The sequence below is a fragment of the Drosophila virilis genome, chromosome 2, assembly GCF_030788295.1.
Source record: "Drosophila virilis strain 15010-1051.87 chromosome 2, Dvir_AGI_RSII-ME, whole genome shotgun sequence".
Taxonomy (NCBI): domain Eukaryota; kingdom Metazoa; phylum Arthropoda; class Insecta; order Diptera; family Drosophilidae; genus Drosophila; species Drosophila virilis.
The window spans coordinates 15618999-15639351 of record NC_091544.1 but is presented as its reverse complement, the minus strand read 5'-3'; the positions used below and the strand labels follow the sequence as shown (position 1 = coordinate 15639351).

Sequence of the window (20353 nt, the reverse complement as noted above, 5' to 3'; positions counted from 1 at the left end):
TCTGGTTTGGCGCCAATCACAGATGAGATGCAAACAGCTGTTTTCACATCGCGTTGCCAACCAAATGCTGAGCACAGCTGTTGCATATGCATATCAAGTGTGATGTAACAATCGTCTTGGGCATGAAAACAAATCCATTTTGTGTTGACAATAATAAATCAAATAAATTGAAGTGAATTCGGGTTGCTGTTGCTATTGTTGTTGTTCCAGGCGGCTTTTAAATCAATTAAATCAACAGTAGAGTCGATAACAAGCGTGCACAGTAGAAATGTGCACGGTCCGCATGCCTTGTGTGAAATTGTATGTGGTGTAGGGTATCCCATATTCAGCCTGACCAACAACTGTTTGCAAACACTCAAACCTATGTACATACATATGCTTGTATATATACATACATGTATGTGTATCTCTGACATTCAAAATGTTGTATGTCGTGTATCGCAAGCCGGCAAATTGGTCGCCGAACGTCAAAGTGAGCGCAACGTGCGCCGCGTTTTGTAACTTATGAGTTTTCAATTATCTAACAATTGTATAAAGGAGCAATCAGTGTGTCGGCATTAATGCAAGATAATGACATCCAAGCAGCCACCCAATAAACCAACCCAACGATTAGATTAAACGCCTGCCTTGTCTGCAGGTCGTTTCCAAGAAGCGCAGTTCGAGTTTCTAAAATTAAACAAGTTAAAAAGCATGCAATAAAATATGCAAGTCCGTTCAAAACAAGCGTAAAGAACTGCCGATGTGGTTCATTATAATATCAACCATATCTTCGCATCAGACTTGTTACGACACCTGAGGTTTCATTGTGTTGCGTTACGTTACATTGCGTTACGTGAAACGGTTACAAGATGAAGGAATGGCTAAAAATCTCATGCCTGCTATGCGTATTTGGCTTTGTACGCGAGATCCGACCCTCTGAGCCCTATGTCACCGAATATCTTCTAGGCCCATGGCGCAACATAACGGAACAACAGGTGAGTTTGCGTATTGGCAAGTTTTTTAAAATTATCCTACATTGAATCGCTTCTTTATTAAAGCTAACACAAGACGTTTATCCAGTGGGAACATATTCGCATCTGGTTCAATTGGTTTTTGTTTTTCTTATTACGGATTTTCTGCGGTAAGTTTGCCCTACTTGCAAAAAAATCACAATAATCGGTATTATTTACTCTTAGCAGCTATATCAATTAAAACTTATCCATAGCTTCAAATAATTGCTGACTCTAAGCAATAATGTTTAAGCTTCATAAGATTTTTACACGTTTGTTTGTTCAAATTCATTTGAGGGGTATTTCATACTTTTTCAAAAATGTGTTCTTCCTTGGTGGAAATAAAGGTCAAAGGTCATTATATACCCACATATCATTTGAGACGTGTTTCACCAATTTCGCAAAATCAAAGCTTCCTCTGTGGAAAGCGCGATTCTAAGATATTTTTGGATCACTTTTAGTTTTCGTCCAATTTGCTGGGTTATATCAGCTTAAAGATCGAATGGATAATCAATATGTGAAGCACGTATGAGACGTATGTGTGTATATATGTAATGTTTATTTTATACGTCTGCAAGATTTTTGTAGTTATTGTATATGAAAACACACTTGTATTTATTTACTGAGCAAATTGGTTCACCTGAAATCTGTCTTCACCTTTCCATTGCAGATATAAGCCTCTCATAATTACAATTGGTGCCGCTGGCGTGATCATCTGGAGCATGCTCATTTGGACAACCAGCTTGGTGTCATTGCAAATATTGGAATTCTTTTATGGTACTTACATGGCCGCCGAGGTGGCCTACTACACGTACATCTATGCCAAGGTGGACAAAAAGTATTATCCGCGCGTTACCTCGCACACACGTGCTGCAATGTTTGCCGGCAAGCTAATCTCGGGCATTACATCGCAGCTGATGATAAATCTGGAGCTGATGAACTACAAGCAGCTCAACTACATAACGCTAGCCAGTAAATTAACTAACTAAAAACATACCAGAGGCTTCTACTAATCTTTTTCGATAATTTAATAGCACAAATTCTGGCCATGCTGTGGGCGTTCGGACTACCCAAAGTGGACAAGAGCCTGTACTTCCATCGTGAAGTATATCTAAGGGAGGCCACGCCTGAAACTCCCCAGACAAACCAGCTGCAACTGCAGCTGGAACCGCAGTTGGAATCTGGCGAACCCGACGTAGCCAGCCAACAGACCACCGACCAGCAGGTCCAGTACAATCCCATGCGGCTGCTGTGGCAGCACTTTTATAATGCCTACACAAATCCGCGAGTGGTGCAATGGAGCCTATGGTATGCCATTGGCCTTGCTGGCTATCTGCAGGTCACCTACTATATGCAGGTGCTGTGGAAGGTTATCGAGCCCGAGCCACAGATTGCATGGAATGGTGCTGTCGACGCCGTGCTTACCGCCTTAGCGGCGCTAAGTGCTTTGGCCGCGGGATATCTGCACAGCGGTCGCTTGAGGCCGCGAGCCAGTTTGCTTGTATTATCAGTGCTGTCTGCGCTAGAAGGTGGCAGCGTTCTGATCTGCTGCTGGACCCATGATATCTATTGGTCCTATGTGGGCTTTGTAATCTTTGGCGCACTGTACGGCTTTACCATTACTGTGGCCAGGTATATGCGATGCTTCCAAGCTTATGATTTAAATTAAATGCATTTATTTACAGCGCTGAGGTGGCACGTAATCTGCAGGAGGACAGCTTTGGCCTGGTCTTTGGCATCAACACGCTGCTGGCTTTGGTCTTCCAGTCGTTGCTGACCATTATTGTTGTCTCCGAAACGGGCTTTGAGCTCGATGCTGTCGGGCAATACACGGTCTATGCTTTTTATTTTATAGCTGTTGCCATCATATATTTTATATCCGTCATGGTAGAGCATCTATGGTATCGCGGAGCGCAGCAAGTCCAGGAAAAAACTGAAATTATAGATTAGATCTTAGCAGTGGCGTATGCAGAAATTTGCAAATTTTTAAATGTGAGCTTCAATATTAATTGCTCGCATTCCCACAAACAGTTTAATCAATGAATTGAATGGATCCTAATGATCGAGCCTTATACGGGCTTCATCATCGTAATATAATAATATTAGTTTTCTTGCTTTATTTCTTATTCGGGTTTTCTTATTCCAAATTATTAAAGTTTTCAAAACTGTATTTTCTGCGAAGTTAAAGTTTGAAATCATTTCCGCGTACGTCACTGAGTCTGAGCATTTGTACTTAATAGTTATCTTTAATAAGCTGTACCATTTAGATAGAAATGAAATATGTTCCTATGAGAAGCACAAATTTCAATCAATAATTGTAAATTACATTCGTTGTAGAAGTTACTTTGTGTTTTTATTGACTCATTTTAACAGATTTACTTAATGCATAATTGTATAAATGACAATCAAGTCGTACGAGGAAACTGCAGATGGAATCATGCAAGAACTTAATTAAATAAGTTGAAAAACTTAGACCCAACCATTAAGGAAAAACACTTGGCACGGAAAAAAAAACCTGTTAATATCAGCAAGTCTATTAAAAGTTTGTATTTGCATTTCTAATTATTTGTGCATACAAATATTTAGAACACATTTACGAGGTGTGTTCACAGACTAAGCGGAAATTTGTAATTTTATGGGTACTATATGTGGGATTAAAATTAGTTTTTCTTTGTCTTGTTGGTAAACACGTCCAACAAGTATCTACACATTATTTGCCAAACCAGAAACTTAGTTTCTCTCTGATTGCGATCCGAGCAGCACTTTGAACGCGATAAAGAGTTAAGAGGTTTGGCACAAATGATTTCAAATGGCAAAACGAGCAATATTTCTTATAAACTTATACGCCCTGTTGTACTGCAATTTAAAGTACGTTTTTTAAATATGCTTGGACTCCACTTATATTCTATTCTCACATGCATATATATATCTATATATAATTTGCGAAATCCTTTAATACGTTGTTCACTTAGTTAATAGACGCAATTAACCTTCGGCGTATTATTGCTCTTTATAGCAGTTATTAAATAGCCGCAGTTGCCGTTTTTAATAAGTGAAACTCATTAAATTGCTTACACGGTAATCTTGAAGGCGCTTTAAGTTTATTTTTAAATAATGCATCGATTTTTACTGTGTGAATTTTAGCAAGTAGAATGTGAAAGATCGTGCCAGCGATTAGGGAAAATTATCGCGTCCCGCCATCGTCTACGCTAATCTGTAAACTGATTACAATAAATAAAAAAAAAAAAAAAAGAAAGAAACTATGTACTTATTGTTCAACTTATAACCCCATAAAAGTATGTGTAATTATTTTAATTATTTGTATGCTATACATGACAAGCTTGAGCTAGTCAGCGCTGTCAGTTCCGTCTGGCCTAGCCGTCGATTAGAAGGTGTGCTGTTCGGGCAGACGTCGGGCTAGCGATGGAGTTGTCTTGGCTAAGAATATCAGGTGTGCTCTGCGTGTTTGGATTTTTGCGCGAACTGCGTCCCTCGGAGCCCTACCATGCCGAAATACTGCTGGGCGAGTGGTACAATGTGACACAGGATCAGGTGAATCGGGCTGTCTATCCCATTGGCACCTACTCATATCTGGCTTTATTGATTGTTGTTTTTCTGATCACCGATTTTCTCAGGTAATCGTAATACACTCACACACACACACACACAGAGTTAAATTGACTATTCATGCCCACAACAGATACAAGCCAATGATTATTGCGAACGCATTAACTGGAATTATTGTTTGGAGTGTTTTGATATGGACGACAACGTTGTTGGGCTTGCAAATTGTCGAGGTGTTTTATGGCTTTTATCAGGCCACCGAAGTGGCATACTATTCGTATATATATGCCAAGGTCGAGAAAAAGTATTACCCCCGTGTTACCTCACACACCAGAGCGGCCATGTTTGTGGGCAAGCTGGTGGCCGGCTTGTCCGCCCAGTTGCTTATCAGCTTTGATTGGATGAACTATATGCAGTTGATGTACATATCTGTTGGCTGTAAGTGTGCCGTTGATAACTATATAACTATAGCTATAATAGCTACTTTTGCCACACAGCGCAAGTATTGGCCCTTCTCTGGGCCATTGGATTGCCCAGAGTTGAGAAGAGTTTGTATTTCCATCGGAAAGTCAGTGCCAGTGTCGCCGCGAATACACCTGTTGCACCTGTTGACAATATTGAGCCTAAGGATGCAAAGGACGCAGCTGCATTGTCAGTTGCCAAAATGGATCGTGCTCAGCCGATTCAGCTGCTGTGGACGCACTTTCACAGCGCCTACACAAATCCAATGGTTCTACAGTGGAGCTTATGGTATGCCATTAGTCTGGCCGGCTATCTGCAAGTCACAACCTACATGCAAGTCGTATGGAAATCGTTTGAAAACGAGCCCACGGTCAGTATAGCCTTTATCAGCCGTTAGCCTTTATCAGCTGATCGTAATCGTAATCTTCCGTAGATTGTATGGAATGGGGGCGTGGATGCCGCCTTAACAGCACTTGCTGCTCTCTTCTCTCTAATGGCAGGCTATTTGCATGCTGGTCGTTTAAAAACGCGCTCCAGTCTGTTATTGTTGGCTGTGCTCTCGGTTCTTGAGGGTGGCTGCATATTATTGGCATCCTGGACAACCAATATATATCTATCATATCTGGGCTATGTATTATTTGGGGCGTTATTCGGTTTTACCATTACGGTGGCCAGGTAAGTAGGTTTTTCTTTTCGTTTCGGCCTATTTCTGCCAAGAAACAATATTATATTGCAGCGCCGAACTGGCCCGAAGTCTGGTGGAGGATAGTTTCGCCTTGATCTTTGGAATTAACACACTTATTGCCCTCATCTTACAAACTTCCCTCACTCTCGTAGTCGTCTCCGAGAGTGGAGGTCTTAATTTGACCACATTTGAGCAGTTTACCGCCTACGCGTTTTATTATATTGTGATAGGCACTGTGTATTTTATAGCCATCATCGTTCAATATGCTTTGACATGCAAAACTTAATATATGGGCAAAATTGAGAAGTCCCAATTACAATATTTTATGGTTAGTGGAGTTGTGTGTTCTTGGTCGTATCTTAAAAAATAATTTTTATGTAAATACTTACGATACCATAAGAAAATATTGTTACATGTCAAACAATAATATATATACAATTCTGTGTTCAAGAAGTGTATTTCTCGATTTTTAAAAAATATTCTCTTTAGGTTTAAGATTAAAGTATATTAAATGTCTTATTTTTATATAATTCTTAGTGTTTGCATACTTATAAATTTCACATTGTTATTGAAGAATTTATTTCCGTTATTTTGAATTGCAGTCTTGCCAGATCAAGCAAAAAGAGTAACATTTCAGTGTAAGACGGTTCCGATAAATATATAATTATCGAAACAACTGGATTAACTTAATTTTCTTTTTGAATAATTATAAACATTTTTTAAGAATTCCGTTTGTGGCAGATTTTATTTATGCAGCATCGCGAGAATATTGTCAATGCTTTAGAGAACGCAATAAAATAATACTAGATATAATACTGAAAATTTCAAAAATAAATTCAATGGAATGGCCTCACTGATTTGAGTACTTTTATGACAGCTGAAATTCTGTTTAAAGCGCTGCAATTGCAATAGAAATGTGCATTCCAGTAAAACAATGCAAATAAAGAAAACCCACTAAACTGGCTGCTGCTTCGGTAATTTAGCGCGAGTGTTCGTTCGTTCCATTGCAATAGTTGGTGAATGGTAAAAGCGTTCTGTAGCTCAGTATGTAGATAAGGAACTCGTGCTCGAATCTCAACTTATCGAATTATTTCAAACTAAAAAAGATTGTATTTTTAAAATGCGGTTCATACGACGCGGCTTGCTAAAGCTGCTGCTGATAAGCAGTGTATTGCTGATGATCGTTACATTTTTGTTCCTCAACGAGCCAGAGGAAATAGATAAAAGCATTAAAATGTAAGTGTTTGGAATTGAAGGAACAAACTGATGTCTACTTGCATACATATATGTAGATACACATTTTACTTGTTGTTTTTTTCCCCCCTTTTGTTAATATTCCGTTTTGAAGCGAAATAATTGAGAGATCGATAAGGTCTGCTATGAATCAGGGCGAGTGCCGCCAGCCCCACTTGCCCGTGGATAGTCCAGACATCATGAAATTCTATAAGCCGGTTGACAAAATAAACTGCGGCTCCAGGCCGGATTGGGTGATGTGCGAGGTAAATGCTAATTAATACCTGCGTATTTGCTTTATGTATGCTTTGTGTGCATACATATATGTATATGTTTATTTGCACGCATGTTTACCTACTTCGTTTGAAGATTTTTCTTTTGAATCTTTTTTTGAAATGAATTGGTTACCGGTATCATTTGTTTACATGCTTTTCATATTTGAAAATGATTAATTAAGGTAATTTCTTACGCAGAAATCGATATGTTTCGTCAAGCCCGAGATAACAGCAATACACGGCGATATAACATGCTCCTATACAGATATAATACGCACATCGGACTACACCGCACGCTTTGGACGAACCGTAAGGATCAAGGAGCCATATGTGCTGCAGCATAGCGATTTCGTTCGGGTTGCGTGTCATGCGGATAGCGGGGAGAGATGGTTTGGCATGGCATTCGGAATTCGGGACACTGTGCCACGGCCCATGGCTCCCAATTTGGCGCCCAATATGGTTATGCTGCCAGCCGAAGTAGTTGCCCAGGCACAACAACAGATACAGGACCTGCCGACGACACCGTTTTACAATGTTTTGATGTTTGGCTTCGATTCTTTGAGTCGGAACGCCTTCATGCGAAAACTGCCGCGCAGCTATGCCTATTTAACCGAGCAGCTGGGTGCCATTGTACTGCAGGGCTATAATATTGTGGGTGATGGAACCCCACAGGCTCTGGTACCGCTACTCACAGGATATACAGAACTGGAGCTGCCGGAGACAAGGAAACGGGTGGCATCCGCGGGCACCGTCGATGCCTATCCGATGATTTGGCAGGATTTCGCCCGGCTCGGCTACTTGACGTCATTTAACGAGGATTTGCCATATGTTGGCACCTTTACATATCGAATGAACGGATTCGATGCCCAGCCCGTGGATCATTATTTACGCACTTTTTACGTGCAGGCATCGAACATGCTGAGTGGCAGTGAGCCCAACTGTGTTGGCAACCAGCCAGATCATCTAATTATGCTGGATTACACCAAGAATGTAAGTATGATTAATTATTTCAACAATTTCAGAATTGAATTAGTTCTTTTGCAGTTTATGATGAAGTATCGGGACTTGCCACGCTTTGTGTTTAGCTTTCATGGCGGCCTCTCGCACGACTCTATTAATCTAGTGGGTGCGGCCGATGACGATGTGCACGATTGGCTGGTGACGCTCAAAGAGAAGTCCCTGCTCGACGATACCATACTAATATTTATGGCCGATCATGGCAATCGGTTTGCCGAAGTGCGCGCGACGCTGCAGGGCAAACAGGAGGAACGTCTACCCTTCTTTAGTTTCGTATTTCCCGAATCCTTTAAAAAGCGCTTTCCGCAGGAGTATAAAAATTTCGTAGCCAACGAGCACCGTCTCACCACACCCTTTGATATACATGCTACGCTCAAGCACCTTATACGTAAGCTTACTTCTGGATCGAATGCGATATCAATATTGTCATTATGCTTTCTGGTTCCACAGAGCTTCAAACATCTGGTCTGAGTTACCTGACGCCTGAAAACAGCTACGATGGCTCCATCAGTGATGGCTCCGTTCAGCCCAAAGAGATACACATCTCAGAGCAGGCGATGGAACGCGCCATATCGCTCTTTGAGCCCATACCCAGCAATCGTTCCTGCGCCGATGCATACATTGAGCCTCATTGGTGCGCTTGCCTCAAATGGCAGCCGTTGCAGCTGAACGATAGCCGCTACGAAGGCATCATTCTCAAAGCGGCCAGCAGCATTGTGGAGACTATCAATGCGGCGACGCAAGAGCGGCGGAATCTGTGTGCACCACTCCAGCTGCAGAAAATCAACTGGGCGCTGCGCTTGGAACCACACAAGGAACTATTGCAGTTTAAGTCCAATAGGGATACGGATGGCTTTCTGGCCGACATGAGCGGTCACACTGTGGTGCATGAAGAGTTATATCAGTTGCAGCTTGTCACCCAGCCAGGCCAGGCATTGTATGAGGCCAGTGTTGTTCACAATTTGCACACATTTATTGTCACTAGCAAACTCTCAGATATATCGCGTGTTAACAAATACGGCACGCAGGCGAAATGTATTTACGAGCGCGATCCGGAGCTGCGCAAGTTTTGCTACTGCCGGGACTAAACCTAGTCAATGCACAAGCTGCACTGAAAAAATCCAGTGGAGTATAACCCATAAGACTTTAGTTTTCCTAATTCTTTACATATATTATGTATGGAATATGAAATAACGTTTGTATTCATGTGCCAAAGACACTAAGCTCTTGTCACAAATTTAAGTTTGTAGCTCTCTTCGTACTAGTTCCTTAGCACAACTCAACTCAAATATTATTGATAAAAACCAAATTTTGAAATAAAAACAAAAGAGACTAAGTTCTGTGTTTGTCCTATAATCTATAGTTAACGAAATCAATTTTATAATTTATAATTTTTGTTGTTTTCAATAACATTTCGTGACAATTAGTGTATGACAACATATATGGAAGATACCCAACCGAACAGTTTACTCAATTAATAAGAAGGTATTTATGTATTTGTATATTTTATATATATTTTTATTTGAATATTCTCAAAAACTGCTTATATACTTCTGCTCATACAACATTAATTGCAGAGCGCATCAATGTGTGTTATTTTTATGGTATTACTGCCTGTATAAATTCGTAATCGCGTAATATTGCTATATACATAAATGGGGGATTTTCATAAAATGGAGTTTGACAAACATTTTGTAAATAACCAACTGCATATAGCAAAATTCTGATATTGTAACTTGTAACCTGGTAATGTACTCGCCTTTTAAATGCTAAAAGGCCGATATATATAGTCCGACAAACAAATGCGAAACATATGTTAATCATATTTCAACGGATTTTTGAGTAATGGGCTATAACACTTTGTGTACGTTTCATTTGCCAATATTGTAAATGGCACGTTTCAACTGTCTGTCTGGTCTGTTAAAATGTATTAATTATTGCATGTGTTTAGGTAAATATATATATATATATATATATATGTTTAACTGTTATAATTTATTAATATACTTATTTTTGTATAAGTAACTATAATATATCGCACACGGTACGAATCTTAACTTTGGATTGAATGCGAAAGATTGAGCTTTATCTTTGCTTTCACAATACTTCTAATATTATTTAAAAAAAAATATTATTTATGTGTTATTAAACCTATTGTAATCATGATCATGGATTTATTTGTAGAAAAATACAAAAAAAATCAATAAATATTTATTGAACAAAATAGCATCGGATGTAATATACAAGTTGGAAACTAAAAAAAAAGTATACTAGGACCGAAACAGAATATTATAGTTAAAATATGTTAATTGTTATGTTGTATCTAAAAGATAGCCTTTCACTGAGTGGGTGCTTACGTCCGCCTGCAAAAGTATCGGATACTTTACGATATAGACTCGTTAAACACCCGCTCTTAGACAACTTAAAATCTAAACAGATAAATGGCCAATACACGATGCCAATACAACTTGGGGTGTACCTAATTCGGGACTTTGCATTGCATTTCAGATGTTAAACTAATTGTAAATTGTAATGATTATTTGGTTATGTGCATGAGAGAGTTATCTGAGTGTGCAACTCGCTTAGCTATAGGCTGCCGTTGCCGCTGCTGTGCCCGTTGACATTTTGTGTCACGATACGGAGGTCGCCAGGAACTCTTGGAGTCGCTGCACGGTGCCGCGATCCAATTTGCACAGATCAAAGTCAAACGTTTTGTGGGTGATCTCATAGCAACCGGTGGCGGCGATCATTTCAACAACCTGTTGCAGTTCCTCGTTATCCTGCAGCGTCATTATCTTGTGATGCAGCTCCTGCAGTTCGTTCAGGTATTCTGTGGGCAATGGCGTATAGTTGCCGCCGCCACCACTTACCGGCTGATTGAGTGGCTCCACGGGCGAATGGCCGCTATTGCTATTGTTGTTGTTTATTGCTGGACAGCTGTTGTTATTGTTGTTGTTGTTATTATGGCTGCTCGGGGAAGAGCCAATACTGTTGTTGCCCGCTGACGCCGCTGTTACTGCTGCTGCCTGTCGCAGAGATGGCGACTTGGATTTCTCGCGAACTGATTTGCTCGCCTGCTCCTTTTTTGTGGATTTTAGTGGCGGCTCTATGAAAGTGCTTGCAGCATTGCTGTTGCCGTTGTTGCTATTCTGCGAGTTGCGTCGATTGCGTTTCTTTTCCTCCTTGAGGTCCGCCTTGTCTAGCTTCTCCGATTTGGCGTCTGGTGACTTGTCCAGCTTCTCGGACTTTTCAGACTTTTCGGCTGACTTTGACTTGACTTTGTGCTCTTTGCCCGCATTATCAGACGCTTTGGTATCCTTTGCATGCGCACTGTTCTGTGCACTCTTCGCGGCCGTTGAGCTCTTTTGTTGGCTGCTTTTTGCCGGCAGATCGGGAAAACTGCTGTTGGAGCTGTCTGAATGCTGCAGCGTGGCGGCTGTTGCTGCTGCCAGTGCATGGGTGGCTGCCAGGTCTGGAGCCGATTGAGCCGAATCCATGTCGCTCAAGTCCAAATTGCTAGAACCCTTAATTTGCGCCTGCGCCGCACCAGCAGCTGCTGCTACTACTGCAGATGTCGCCGTCGACGCCTGTTTATTGCTGTGCTTACTGTCCGCGTCGCGCTGTCGTTTCTCCTCTTTGCTGGCGGTCTTATCCTTAGACTTTTTATGCTTCTCTTTCTTGCTGATTACAGCTACAGTTTTATCCGTGCTTCCTTCGGTCTGCTGCTGGCTGCTCAGTTCTGTTTTGAGTGATGTTTCAGTAGCTGTTCCAGCTGCTGCTGTAGCTGATGATGGCTTGTCCGCTGCAGATGACTGCTGCACCTGTTGCTGCTGTCCCTTTTCCTTTTCGCGGTCTTTGGGCTTGTCCTTATCGCGCTCCTTCTCCTTGTCCTTGTCGCGTTCGCTGCGCTCCTTGTCTTTATCTTTATCCTTGTCTTTGCTCTTGTCCTTCTTTTTGTGCTTGTGTGATTTCTTGTCCGCGTTGCTATTGCCATTGCTGCTCGTTGTTTTGTCGGCTTTGGATTCAGCGACTTTCTCGGAGGATTTTGTCGATGCTGTGGCTGATTGCGCCGCTGGCCCAGTCAGCTCCTCTTTGTCTTGGGCACGTTTACCGCTGCTGGAGGCTAGACTGCTGGCGCTCGCGCTGCTACCCAGTGAATTGGGCGTGGCCTTACCGGTAGCCTTTAGGGCATCGTAGTTGGTTTGAGATTGTTGTGGCTGTGAAGTTTGCGCTTGATTGCTGCTGCTACCGGTAGCCGGACTGTCGCCGTGTCCGCGCTCATCTTTTAGAGCTCGTTTATCTTTGTCGCGCTCCTCGCGCTGTTTTTCGCGCTCGCGCTCACGCTCCTTGTCTTTTTTCTCTTTTTTCGACTTTTTGTTTGAGCTTCGCTCCTTGTCCTTTGACTCAGATTTACCCGCTGACTTGTGCTCGTCGCGCTCCTTGGAACGAGCATTTGGCGTGCCAGCGGCATTGTCCGCCACCTGCTTCTTGGGACTCATTTCGGTTAAGCCGCTTCTAGCGCCAGCCTTGGGGCTGACCGTGCGCCTGACCAATGCACCAGTGACTGCTGCAAGTGAGCCACTACTGCTCTGATCGCGTTCGCGCTCCTTCTCGCGTGTTTTGTCCTTCTTCGATTTTTCCTTGTCTTTGTCATGCTTGCTGCTGCTGCTCTCGCCGGATTTGCCAGATTTGCGCTCCTTGTCACGGCCATGCCGATCCTTCTTGTCCTTCTCGCGCGGCTTGTCTGAACTGTTAGACTTGTCGCGTTCCTTACTGGACTTCTCTTTAGTATCATGGGAGCCGATCTTACTGCTACTGGATCCAGTTTGTAGTTTTGCATCTGGCGAATGTTTGGGCGCAGTTATAGCCAACAGATTAGCACCAGCCATACTGCCTTTGGTAATGGGCGGGCCAAAGACTGCGGAGAAGGCATTCACCTTGCCATCGTCAACGCGCGACTTGTGCTTCTTACTGGATCCGGAACCCGACTCGATCACCATGGTGCTGCCACCACCCTTCGCTTTCACCAGGTTTAACTCCGTTCCGGCTAAGTCACCTCCAACGCTGGGTGACACTGTTCGGCTGAGACTGCCGGAAGCAGCAATGTTGGCACCAAAAACGGGTACACCGCCGCCACGCATCAATTTGGCACGAAACTCCTCCGAAGGCGCCTCAAATACATGCGTTTTGACTTCAACGCGATGCCGAGGCGGTCCCGAATTTTGCAGATCCAAATCATATTGATACATAACGCGCTTCGGCTCGTCCCTATTCCGAAAATGTATCTCAACGGGTAATATGAAGCCGGCATAGCCCGACTCCTGTATGGCATAAGGTGGCTCTTTGATTACTAAAAAACACAAATTGATTTTTGGCGCGTAAATTGAAAACACTTATGAATGGAAATCTTACCACGCTTTGGCTTGGGAAATGACTCGTGGAGTATAAAGACGACCTTGTCAACGAATGCGCTTATGTCTGCCTTGTTCACGCCCTGCACATAAATCTCCCAATCGTGGGTGAAGGCCTGTGGATGTTTTTTGCTGCGCAGCTTTGATGTATGACCAATTTCGAACTGCACCTTGACTGCCATATCGAAGACGCCGGCAACGGTAACGCATCAAACTTCTATAGCGGCTATATCAATATTCTGCAAGAGTTTTCGTATATAAACAAAAGTATATGCAATTTGGCTGCTCCACTCTGAGGCGGCGCAGTGTGAGTGTCTGCTAGAGTTTTATATGTGTTGGTGTACCTTAACGCAAAATGCCATGTGCAAGGCTAGTGCAACAATATATGAAAGTGTACTGATTTGCGATTGTATGCTATTCACTGTAAAAGTGCGTGTAAAGCCCACTTCACACCAGCTTTTTATATTTAATAACAAATACGGGCAATGAAAACGAAAACACTCGCACCACATACACATTGGGTAATATCGCTATCGATATATGTAAATAACACAGATAGTTTGACAATACAGCTCTGGTCTTGTACTGAAAGGTTATCCGATTTAAACATTCGATAGAACACCATTTATTGACTGGACATTCGAATTCGAATGATTCCAATTGGCACAAGATGATAATACCTTCGAAGGTATATAACATAACTTTAAAACTCATCTATATCATTATAAGATGTACCAATAAAATTGCAAACAGTTTAAAGTTAACTTTAAAATCAATTAGCTTGCATTAATTAATAGCTTAACAATGTAGATAAATAAATACCAAATTGTTTTCATTGAACATCCCAGTGTTATCGATAGCCTCTAAAAATACCAACGATAATAATCACGATAGTTGTGCAACTATTGGTAGCAGCTGATTTGCCATTCGCGTGCAACTGCAAAAACAATAAAATGTTTTGCGAAAAAAACCGCAATAAAACTTTGGAAAATACAAAAAAGTAAATGTAATACAACGCCCACTTATTGGTATTGTTCCAACATGGCGAGCGACTATAGCGCAAGCCAATTTGCGTCCACAAACACATGTGCAGCAAGTGCAGCAAGCTCCTCGCGCTGGCTAACAGAGGAAGTCTTCAAGTTGATCGATATTGTGCAACGCGATGAGGCCATCTACAATCCCCGACACAAATATTACTTTTGCCGGCCATATGTGGAGAACTTTTGGCGTGAAGTGGACTTAAAGTTGGAAAAGAATCCCGGCGCTAGCCTTGCCAAATGGACAAATCTGCGCATTTCATTTCGACGCGAGTACACAAACTACCTGGAAGAGAAAGTGCCGCCGTGTTGGTCTTACTTTGATCGCATGTTCTTTTTGCATCCATACTTGCGCAAAAAGCATCAGCAGCCCAAATCGCTGGATACCCAAGTTCAAGATGCACTGGCGCACCTGACCAGCCTCTCAAGTCGAATGCAGCGGGAGCGGGCAGTCAATACGTGTACAGCGGCAAATACCACAAATACCAACAGCACAGCGCAGGTGAATCACAGCAATGCTGTCCACTCGGCACAGCAATCGCCGCAGCAGCAACAGTTGGACAACTATTTGGACTATTTTGATGATCACGATAACAATAACTCGGAGCTCGATGAGATCATTGATGAGGAGCACCGGGCACGTTTCCAAAACCATACGCTCGATAGCAATGACATTAAATCGGAGTGCGAGGAGCCAGTTGATGACTACGAAGCAGAGCCTGAGCAGCGAGTTCATCAACATCAACATCAGGATGATGATGAGCATGAGCACGAAGAGCATGAAATGCGCACTTTGGCATATGATGCGACGGTAACAGCTTCAGCACCCAGCTCCACATCAACGCTGGAGAAGCGCTATGCGCATTATCAACAGCATGCCAGCAGTAGCAGCAACAATCGGATGCAGCACATGAATCGCCTGCAGTTACGCACATACCATGAGGAGGCACGCGCGCTGCGCTCACGCTCACAGGAGCTGCAAGGCGCAGCTGCGGCTGCAGCGACAGCGGCGGCGGCTGCTAGCGCTGCCAATTTACAAAACCACCCAAATATTTCGTTTGTGCGTCCAACATTTAGTAGCAAGCCCGTGGACATGGTGAGCACCACTACGCATACCAATGCAGCCGTTGCTGGAATCGTTGCGGCATCCACAACAGAGAGTGAGCTGCCGTCACCATCAAGCGTTGCAGCCGCTGCGACGCCCAGCAGCGCTTATCTGAGCCAACGTCATATGCATGTGCCGCATTCGCACACCCACACACATCATCAGGGGACGCAGTCCCAGCGTCTGGAGGTGAACAACTCTTCTGCCGCTGTAGCCGCTGCAAACACAGTGGATCTTTGCGACTGCAAAACCGATTCGGATGCTATGTTTCTGATGAGTCTTCTGCCCGACATACAGAAACTGAATGGACGAGATCGCGGCAAAATTAAAATAGCTTTCCAAAACATATTGCAGGATTACTTGTATCCCGACTAATCGCGACTTTAAGTCATTGCGGCTGCTAGTTAAGATCTCCCTGCACTTCTGTGTATACAATTTTGCCTATAGCAGGCGCAAATCGTTGTCGATGTATTGTTAACTTATTCGATCGGCTCAGCCGAAACATTTCATTTGCATTCACGTAATTCCTTAAAGCTTTGCTGTCCCGAAAGAAACAACATAGTATCCTTAAATTGTAACCTAAAGGTAGCTCCTTTAAACAAAATGTGTTATAAATTATTTAATTCATATGTATATATAAATAGTTTATGTTTAAAACAAGAAATTCATTCAGAATGCACAGTAACTGTTTATGGCTATAGCTAAGCAGTTCTTATTCGAAATCAAATGCTTTTATCGGGTTTTTAACAATTATACAGAACTTGAAGTCAGAACAGAACTCTTCCGTTTGATATATACCTATCGAAAATTATTAAATCTATATTCATAGCAAATATTAGTTTATTAATCAAAGAGCTTTAGGTCACGCGCTATCTTCTGTATCTTATTGTCCAGCGTTTTGTCCTCGTACTCACAAATATAATAATGCTTGGACGTACAATCCTGACCGTAGTACACATAGCTGTGCTTGCCCGCATTGTAGCTCAGACGGAGGCAGCGTCCCTTTCCCTCAATTTGCACTGTATTGTTGAGTACATCGTTGTCGTCCGCTGTTGCCTCGCTGCTGTCCACCAGATTGGAGGCCGTTGAATTGTCAGCCTTTTGCGACATGGCTATTGATGTGAGGTTCGTATTCGGATTGACGGGCTTTGCGGAATTAGACCAAATCCACAAAAGACCCGGATTGAGACCACCTAACCAGTAATCGCGCCCCCTATGCGCCGGCTGATTGAGTAAATAGGCCATAATTTCCTCGTTCTCGGACACCTTCTCGAATTCGGCCAGATGCGCAGAGAGTCCCTTACAGGCTGTGTTGGCCGTCTTCCAGTTCACCTGCTGCTGGCTATTTATATAGTAACAATTGTCACTAATGCGCGTAAAATTCGCAGGACAGGGATCACGCACTTCCTTCTGGTTGTTGCCGGCCATTAGATAATAGATCAATTGTTCCGTACGTCGCACGCGACTTTCCAAATAATCTGCAGGGAAAAAAAAACATGAACATTTTTCAACACTGTTTAAATTCATGAAAATCGCAAAGAAAGGGCATGTGGAGCAGGTAAGCTAAAAAGAGAGACAGACAGAGAGAGAGAGGAGGGCAAGAAAGTGAGAAAATGAGAAAGAAAAAGCAAGGAATTGTGAGAGAAGGCGAAGGCCGCTTACTCGCTTTCTCCGAAAAAATACCTTTCTACTCGATTTTCATAAACATAAAGTTTATCAACTGGGATGGAAATAACGTATTTTTGGAAGGATATGATATCATATGATATAACATCTGACAAAGTTGACTACATTCTGATAAGATTCGGATATATGTATTTTGTATTTGTACAACTTGAATATTTTCTTACCAACACGATAGACGAGCTTCTCAATGGCGCCCAGCAGATACAGATCGTTTTCGGAAACGGCTCGAAATGTGTTCGGCGGGCTGCCATGTGGCCCCAAATGCTGCTGCTGCTGCTGCTGCTGCTGTGAGTGTGGCGGCGGCTGCTGCAGCGGCACTGGCCGCATATGCACCTGAGGTGGAGCTGTGGGTCCATTGCTGGCGCTGCCGCCGCCGCCAAAACCAAAAAGCTGTTGCAAGAAACCGGGTTGCTGTCGCTGCTGTTGCTGCTGCTGCTGCTGTTGTTGCTGCTGCTGCTGCTGTTGGTGCAGCATTTGGTTCGTCATGGGCCGGAACTGAGGATTAACAATCGGGCCTTGGTTATCCACCGGCGTACGCAGATGGGGCTCCAGCTCTACAGCCTCGCCAATGCGGCGCGTAATATAAATGTTGTTGCCGGGCCGTTTGTACGCCGAGGAATGATAATTAATGGGTCCGCCCATCTCTCCGCCCATATAGGTTAGATCTTTGGACATGCGCTGGCTGCTGCTGCTGCTGCTCTGGCTGTAAAGTGGCACATTTGAAACAACTAATCCATTTTGGCATCAAATTACACACCAACACACACACACACCTCAAAACATAATCTTCGAGAAATTGTGACCAATTCGGCGCCTCAGTCAACGTTTTATTTGCGTATTTTTGCATAGTTTCACTCTCCGCCTTGCATAAGCGAGGGCAAAGGCCCAGACATATAAGCACCATAAAGACATGACGACACACAATTGTTTTCTTTGCGGCCAGCGACATGACGACATGTAATGTTTGCACTATGCAACGCTTAAAGATTCCAAATGAAAATACATATGTATATGAACAAAATGAGAAACACTTTCGATTTCTACGAGCTGCGTCCGCTTCTTGTGCGATCCAAACTGAGACTGAGCTGCAAGTGGAGCTGTGGTTGGGGCTCTGCATGTTGCTGTTTTTTTATTTTTATTTTTTTTTTATTTACCCGCGTCAAATGCAAAATTTCACTTTCTCCGACGCTCTTCACGAATGTAAGTCATTGGGTTTCTGTTTGGATTGTTGGGGCGGCAACTTTTTGCCTGTTAGCTTTGTTGTTAAACTCATTGAGATTGTGTTTTATTGTTTACGCGAGTTTATTGATAAATACATATTAATTATATATCATGAATGGCAGTTATTAACGAAACCCAGCTATTTTTGGCAATCAATCATTTTCAGGTTTAAAACAATATTTTATGTTGATGGATCTGAGCTATTTGTAGATTTGTAAGAATATTGGGGAGGCATATACTACGGAGTTAACGTCTGAAAATTTTGAAATTATTTATCCAACAATTTGATTTAATGACTTTCTATTGCATTGTTAACAGATTTCAATAGATAAAAAATTTCTTTAATTTTTTAATTTATTTCTTTTTTTTTTTTTTAGTTATATTTAGACCCTTTGCTTAAATATATTAAGCTTTTCATCAGATCAAAGGCATATTTATTTGTATAAATACAATTAATTTATTAACCAATTACAATTTGTGTTTATCTTGACTATTAACAAATTTGAAAGAACGGGCGCTTCAGTTTGCATATAATTAAGGCTTCATTAACAAAGCCATTTCGGTGAACTGATTTGGGGCCGATTGATGGCTTTGGAGACGGGCGGTCCAGATCTATGATAACCGGCATCCAAAAGTCATGGAGCGTGTTTCTCTCTACGCCCACATGCCCGCATGGAAGTGCTCTCGACAAGAGAGATAATACTTTTTTGAGCTGGTTGCCATGGATTATTCAGGTTTGACTTTCATAATGAATTATTTTGACTACTTGACTTGACGATGTTGCAATGAAGGTCTCTTCGCATCGTGCATGTTGTTCGTCTTTTGGGCTTTTTGGCGTCCGCTTCGATGACGCATTTGTAAATGTTGCTCGTTTTTGGGGGGTTTTCCCAAAAGCTGAATGAGTGTGTTTGGCATTTTCAAGATGCCATCAATGTCGGCAAATATTTCATAATTTGTGACCAAGAAGTCGTAAATCGATTTTTATCATATCGATACTTATCGATTAATGAAACTGCATTTAAAGGCTTATTGTATTTCCAATTCAATATCTCGCAGCTGGAGCATATTTCAATAGAAAGTTTTCTGAAATCAACAAGAAAATAAAACAATACGCATATAACATATATTCCATATTGTTGCAACCGTTGATAAGGATCGATAAATATCGATTCACTTATCTGAATTTTAAGGTTCAATGTATTTTAATTTTGATTTCTCTGAAATATATATTTGCATACAAGATTTTTTGAAATCGTGCTAATAATGCAACGCCGATATCGAGCAAATTGAAATTAAGCCCTTTTTTTTGGAAGTTTTTATAAAAAAACACTCCGTTATTCTGATTGTTGCCGAGTAAATGCTTTTTAATATAACAACTAAGAGTTCTGTTCCATGCAAAGAAAATAAGTAGTTCATTCTCATCAAAGCAAACATCAACATATAATTTTTTTTTTTTTTTTTAAATTTTTGTTTATAAATTTTTTATACTTTTTTTTCGTATTTTATGGGTGTTTTTTTTTCTGTTTAAATATATTATAAAATTTTAATTTCGTAACCATTCATCATTCTTAACAGCATAGATACATATTTAACTCTCTCGCTCTTTCTCTCTATCTCTCTCTCTCTCTCTCTCTATCTTCATCTCTCTTGATTTTACTAAACTTGCGT

At 42.0% G+C, this 20353-nt stretch overlaps 6 protein-coding genes across 6 annotated transcripts; 4 read left to right on the top strand and 2 right to left on the bottom strand.

Annotated features, from left to right (window-relative positions):
* The first annotated feature begins 64 nt into the window (after positions 1 to 64).
* Positions 65 to 3332, top strand: LOC6630133 (thiamine transporter 1). The gene is made up of 5 exons (XM_002053649.4): positions 65 to 974; positions 1038 to 1120; positions 1660 to 1961; positions 2024 to 2621; positions 2675 to 3332. The coding sequence occupies exons 1-5, from the start codon at positions 849 to 851 to the stop codon at positions 2937 to 2939; spliced, it is 1374 nt and encodes a 457-aa protein (XP_002053685.1). The 5' UTR covers positions 65 to 848; the 3' UTR covers positions 2940 to 3332.
* A 989-nt stretch (positions 3333 to 4321) lies between these two features.
* On the top strand, positions 4322 to 6158 carry LOC6630134 (thiamine transporter 1). The gene is made up of 5 exons (XM_032437083.2): positions 4322 to 4624; positions 4690 to 4991; positions 5051 to 5385; positions 5449 to 5690; positions 5752 to 6158. Exons 1-5 carry the CDS (start codon positions 4413 to 4415, stop codon positions 5984 to 5986), a joined length of 1326 nt encoding a protein of 441 aa, XP_032292974.1. The 5' UTR covers positions 4322 to 4412; the 3' UTR covers positions 5987 to 6158.
* Positions 6159 to 6571: 413 nt separating this feature from the next.
* On the top strand, positions 6572 to 9561 carry LOC6630135 (uncharacterized). The gene is made up of 5 exons (XM_002053651.4): positions 6572 to 6936; positions 7049 to 7199; positions 7407 to 8198; positions 8253 to 8613; positions 8676 to 9561. Exons 1-5 carry the CDS (start codon positions 6821 to 6823, stop codon positions 9311 to 9313), a joined length of 2058 nt encoding a protein of 685 aa, XP_002053687.1. The 5' UTR covers positions 6572 to 6820; the 3' UTR covers positions 9314 to 9561.
* An 853-nt stretch (positions 9562 to 10414) lies between these two features.
* ear (ENL/AF9-related super elongation complex transcription factor) lies at positions 10415 to 14177 on the bottom strand. Its single transcript, XM_002053652.4, has 3 exons — positions 13981 to 14177; positions 13638 to 13875; positions 10415 to 13575 (listed from the first exon to the last, which is right to left on the bottom strand). Exons 2-3 carry the CDS (start codon positions 13816 to 13818, stop codon positions 10856 to 10858), a joined length of 2901 nt encoding a protein of 966 aa, XP_002053688.1. The 5' UTR covers positions 13819 to 13875; positions 13981 to 14177; the 3' UTR covers positions 10415 to 10855.
* A 365-nt stretch (positions 14178 to 14542) lies between these two features.
* Positions 14543 to 16237, top strand: LOC6630096 (uncharacterized). The gene has a single exon (XM_002053653.4). The coding sequence runs from the start codon at positions 14678 to 14680 to the stop codon at positions 16151 to 16153; it is 1476 nt and encodes a 491-aa protein (XP_002053689.1). The 5' UTR covers positions 14543 to 14677; the 3' UTR covers positions 16154 to 16237.
* Positions 16231 to 18556, bottom strand: LOC6630097 (myb-like protein P). Its single transcript, XM_002053654.4, has 3 exons — positions 18238 to 18556; positions 17629 to 18167; positions 16231 to 17256 (listed from the first exon to the last, which is right to left on the bottom strand). Exons 1-3 carry the CDS (start codon positions 18411 to 18413, stop codon positions 16622 to 16624), a joined length of 1350 nt encoding a protein of 449 aa, XP_002053690.2. The 5' UTR covers positions 18414 to 18556; the 3' UTR covers positions 16231 to 16621.
* Positions 18557 to 20353: the final 1797 nt, after the last annotated feature.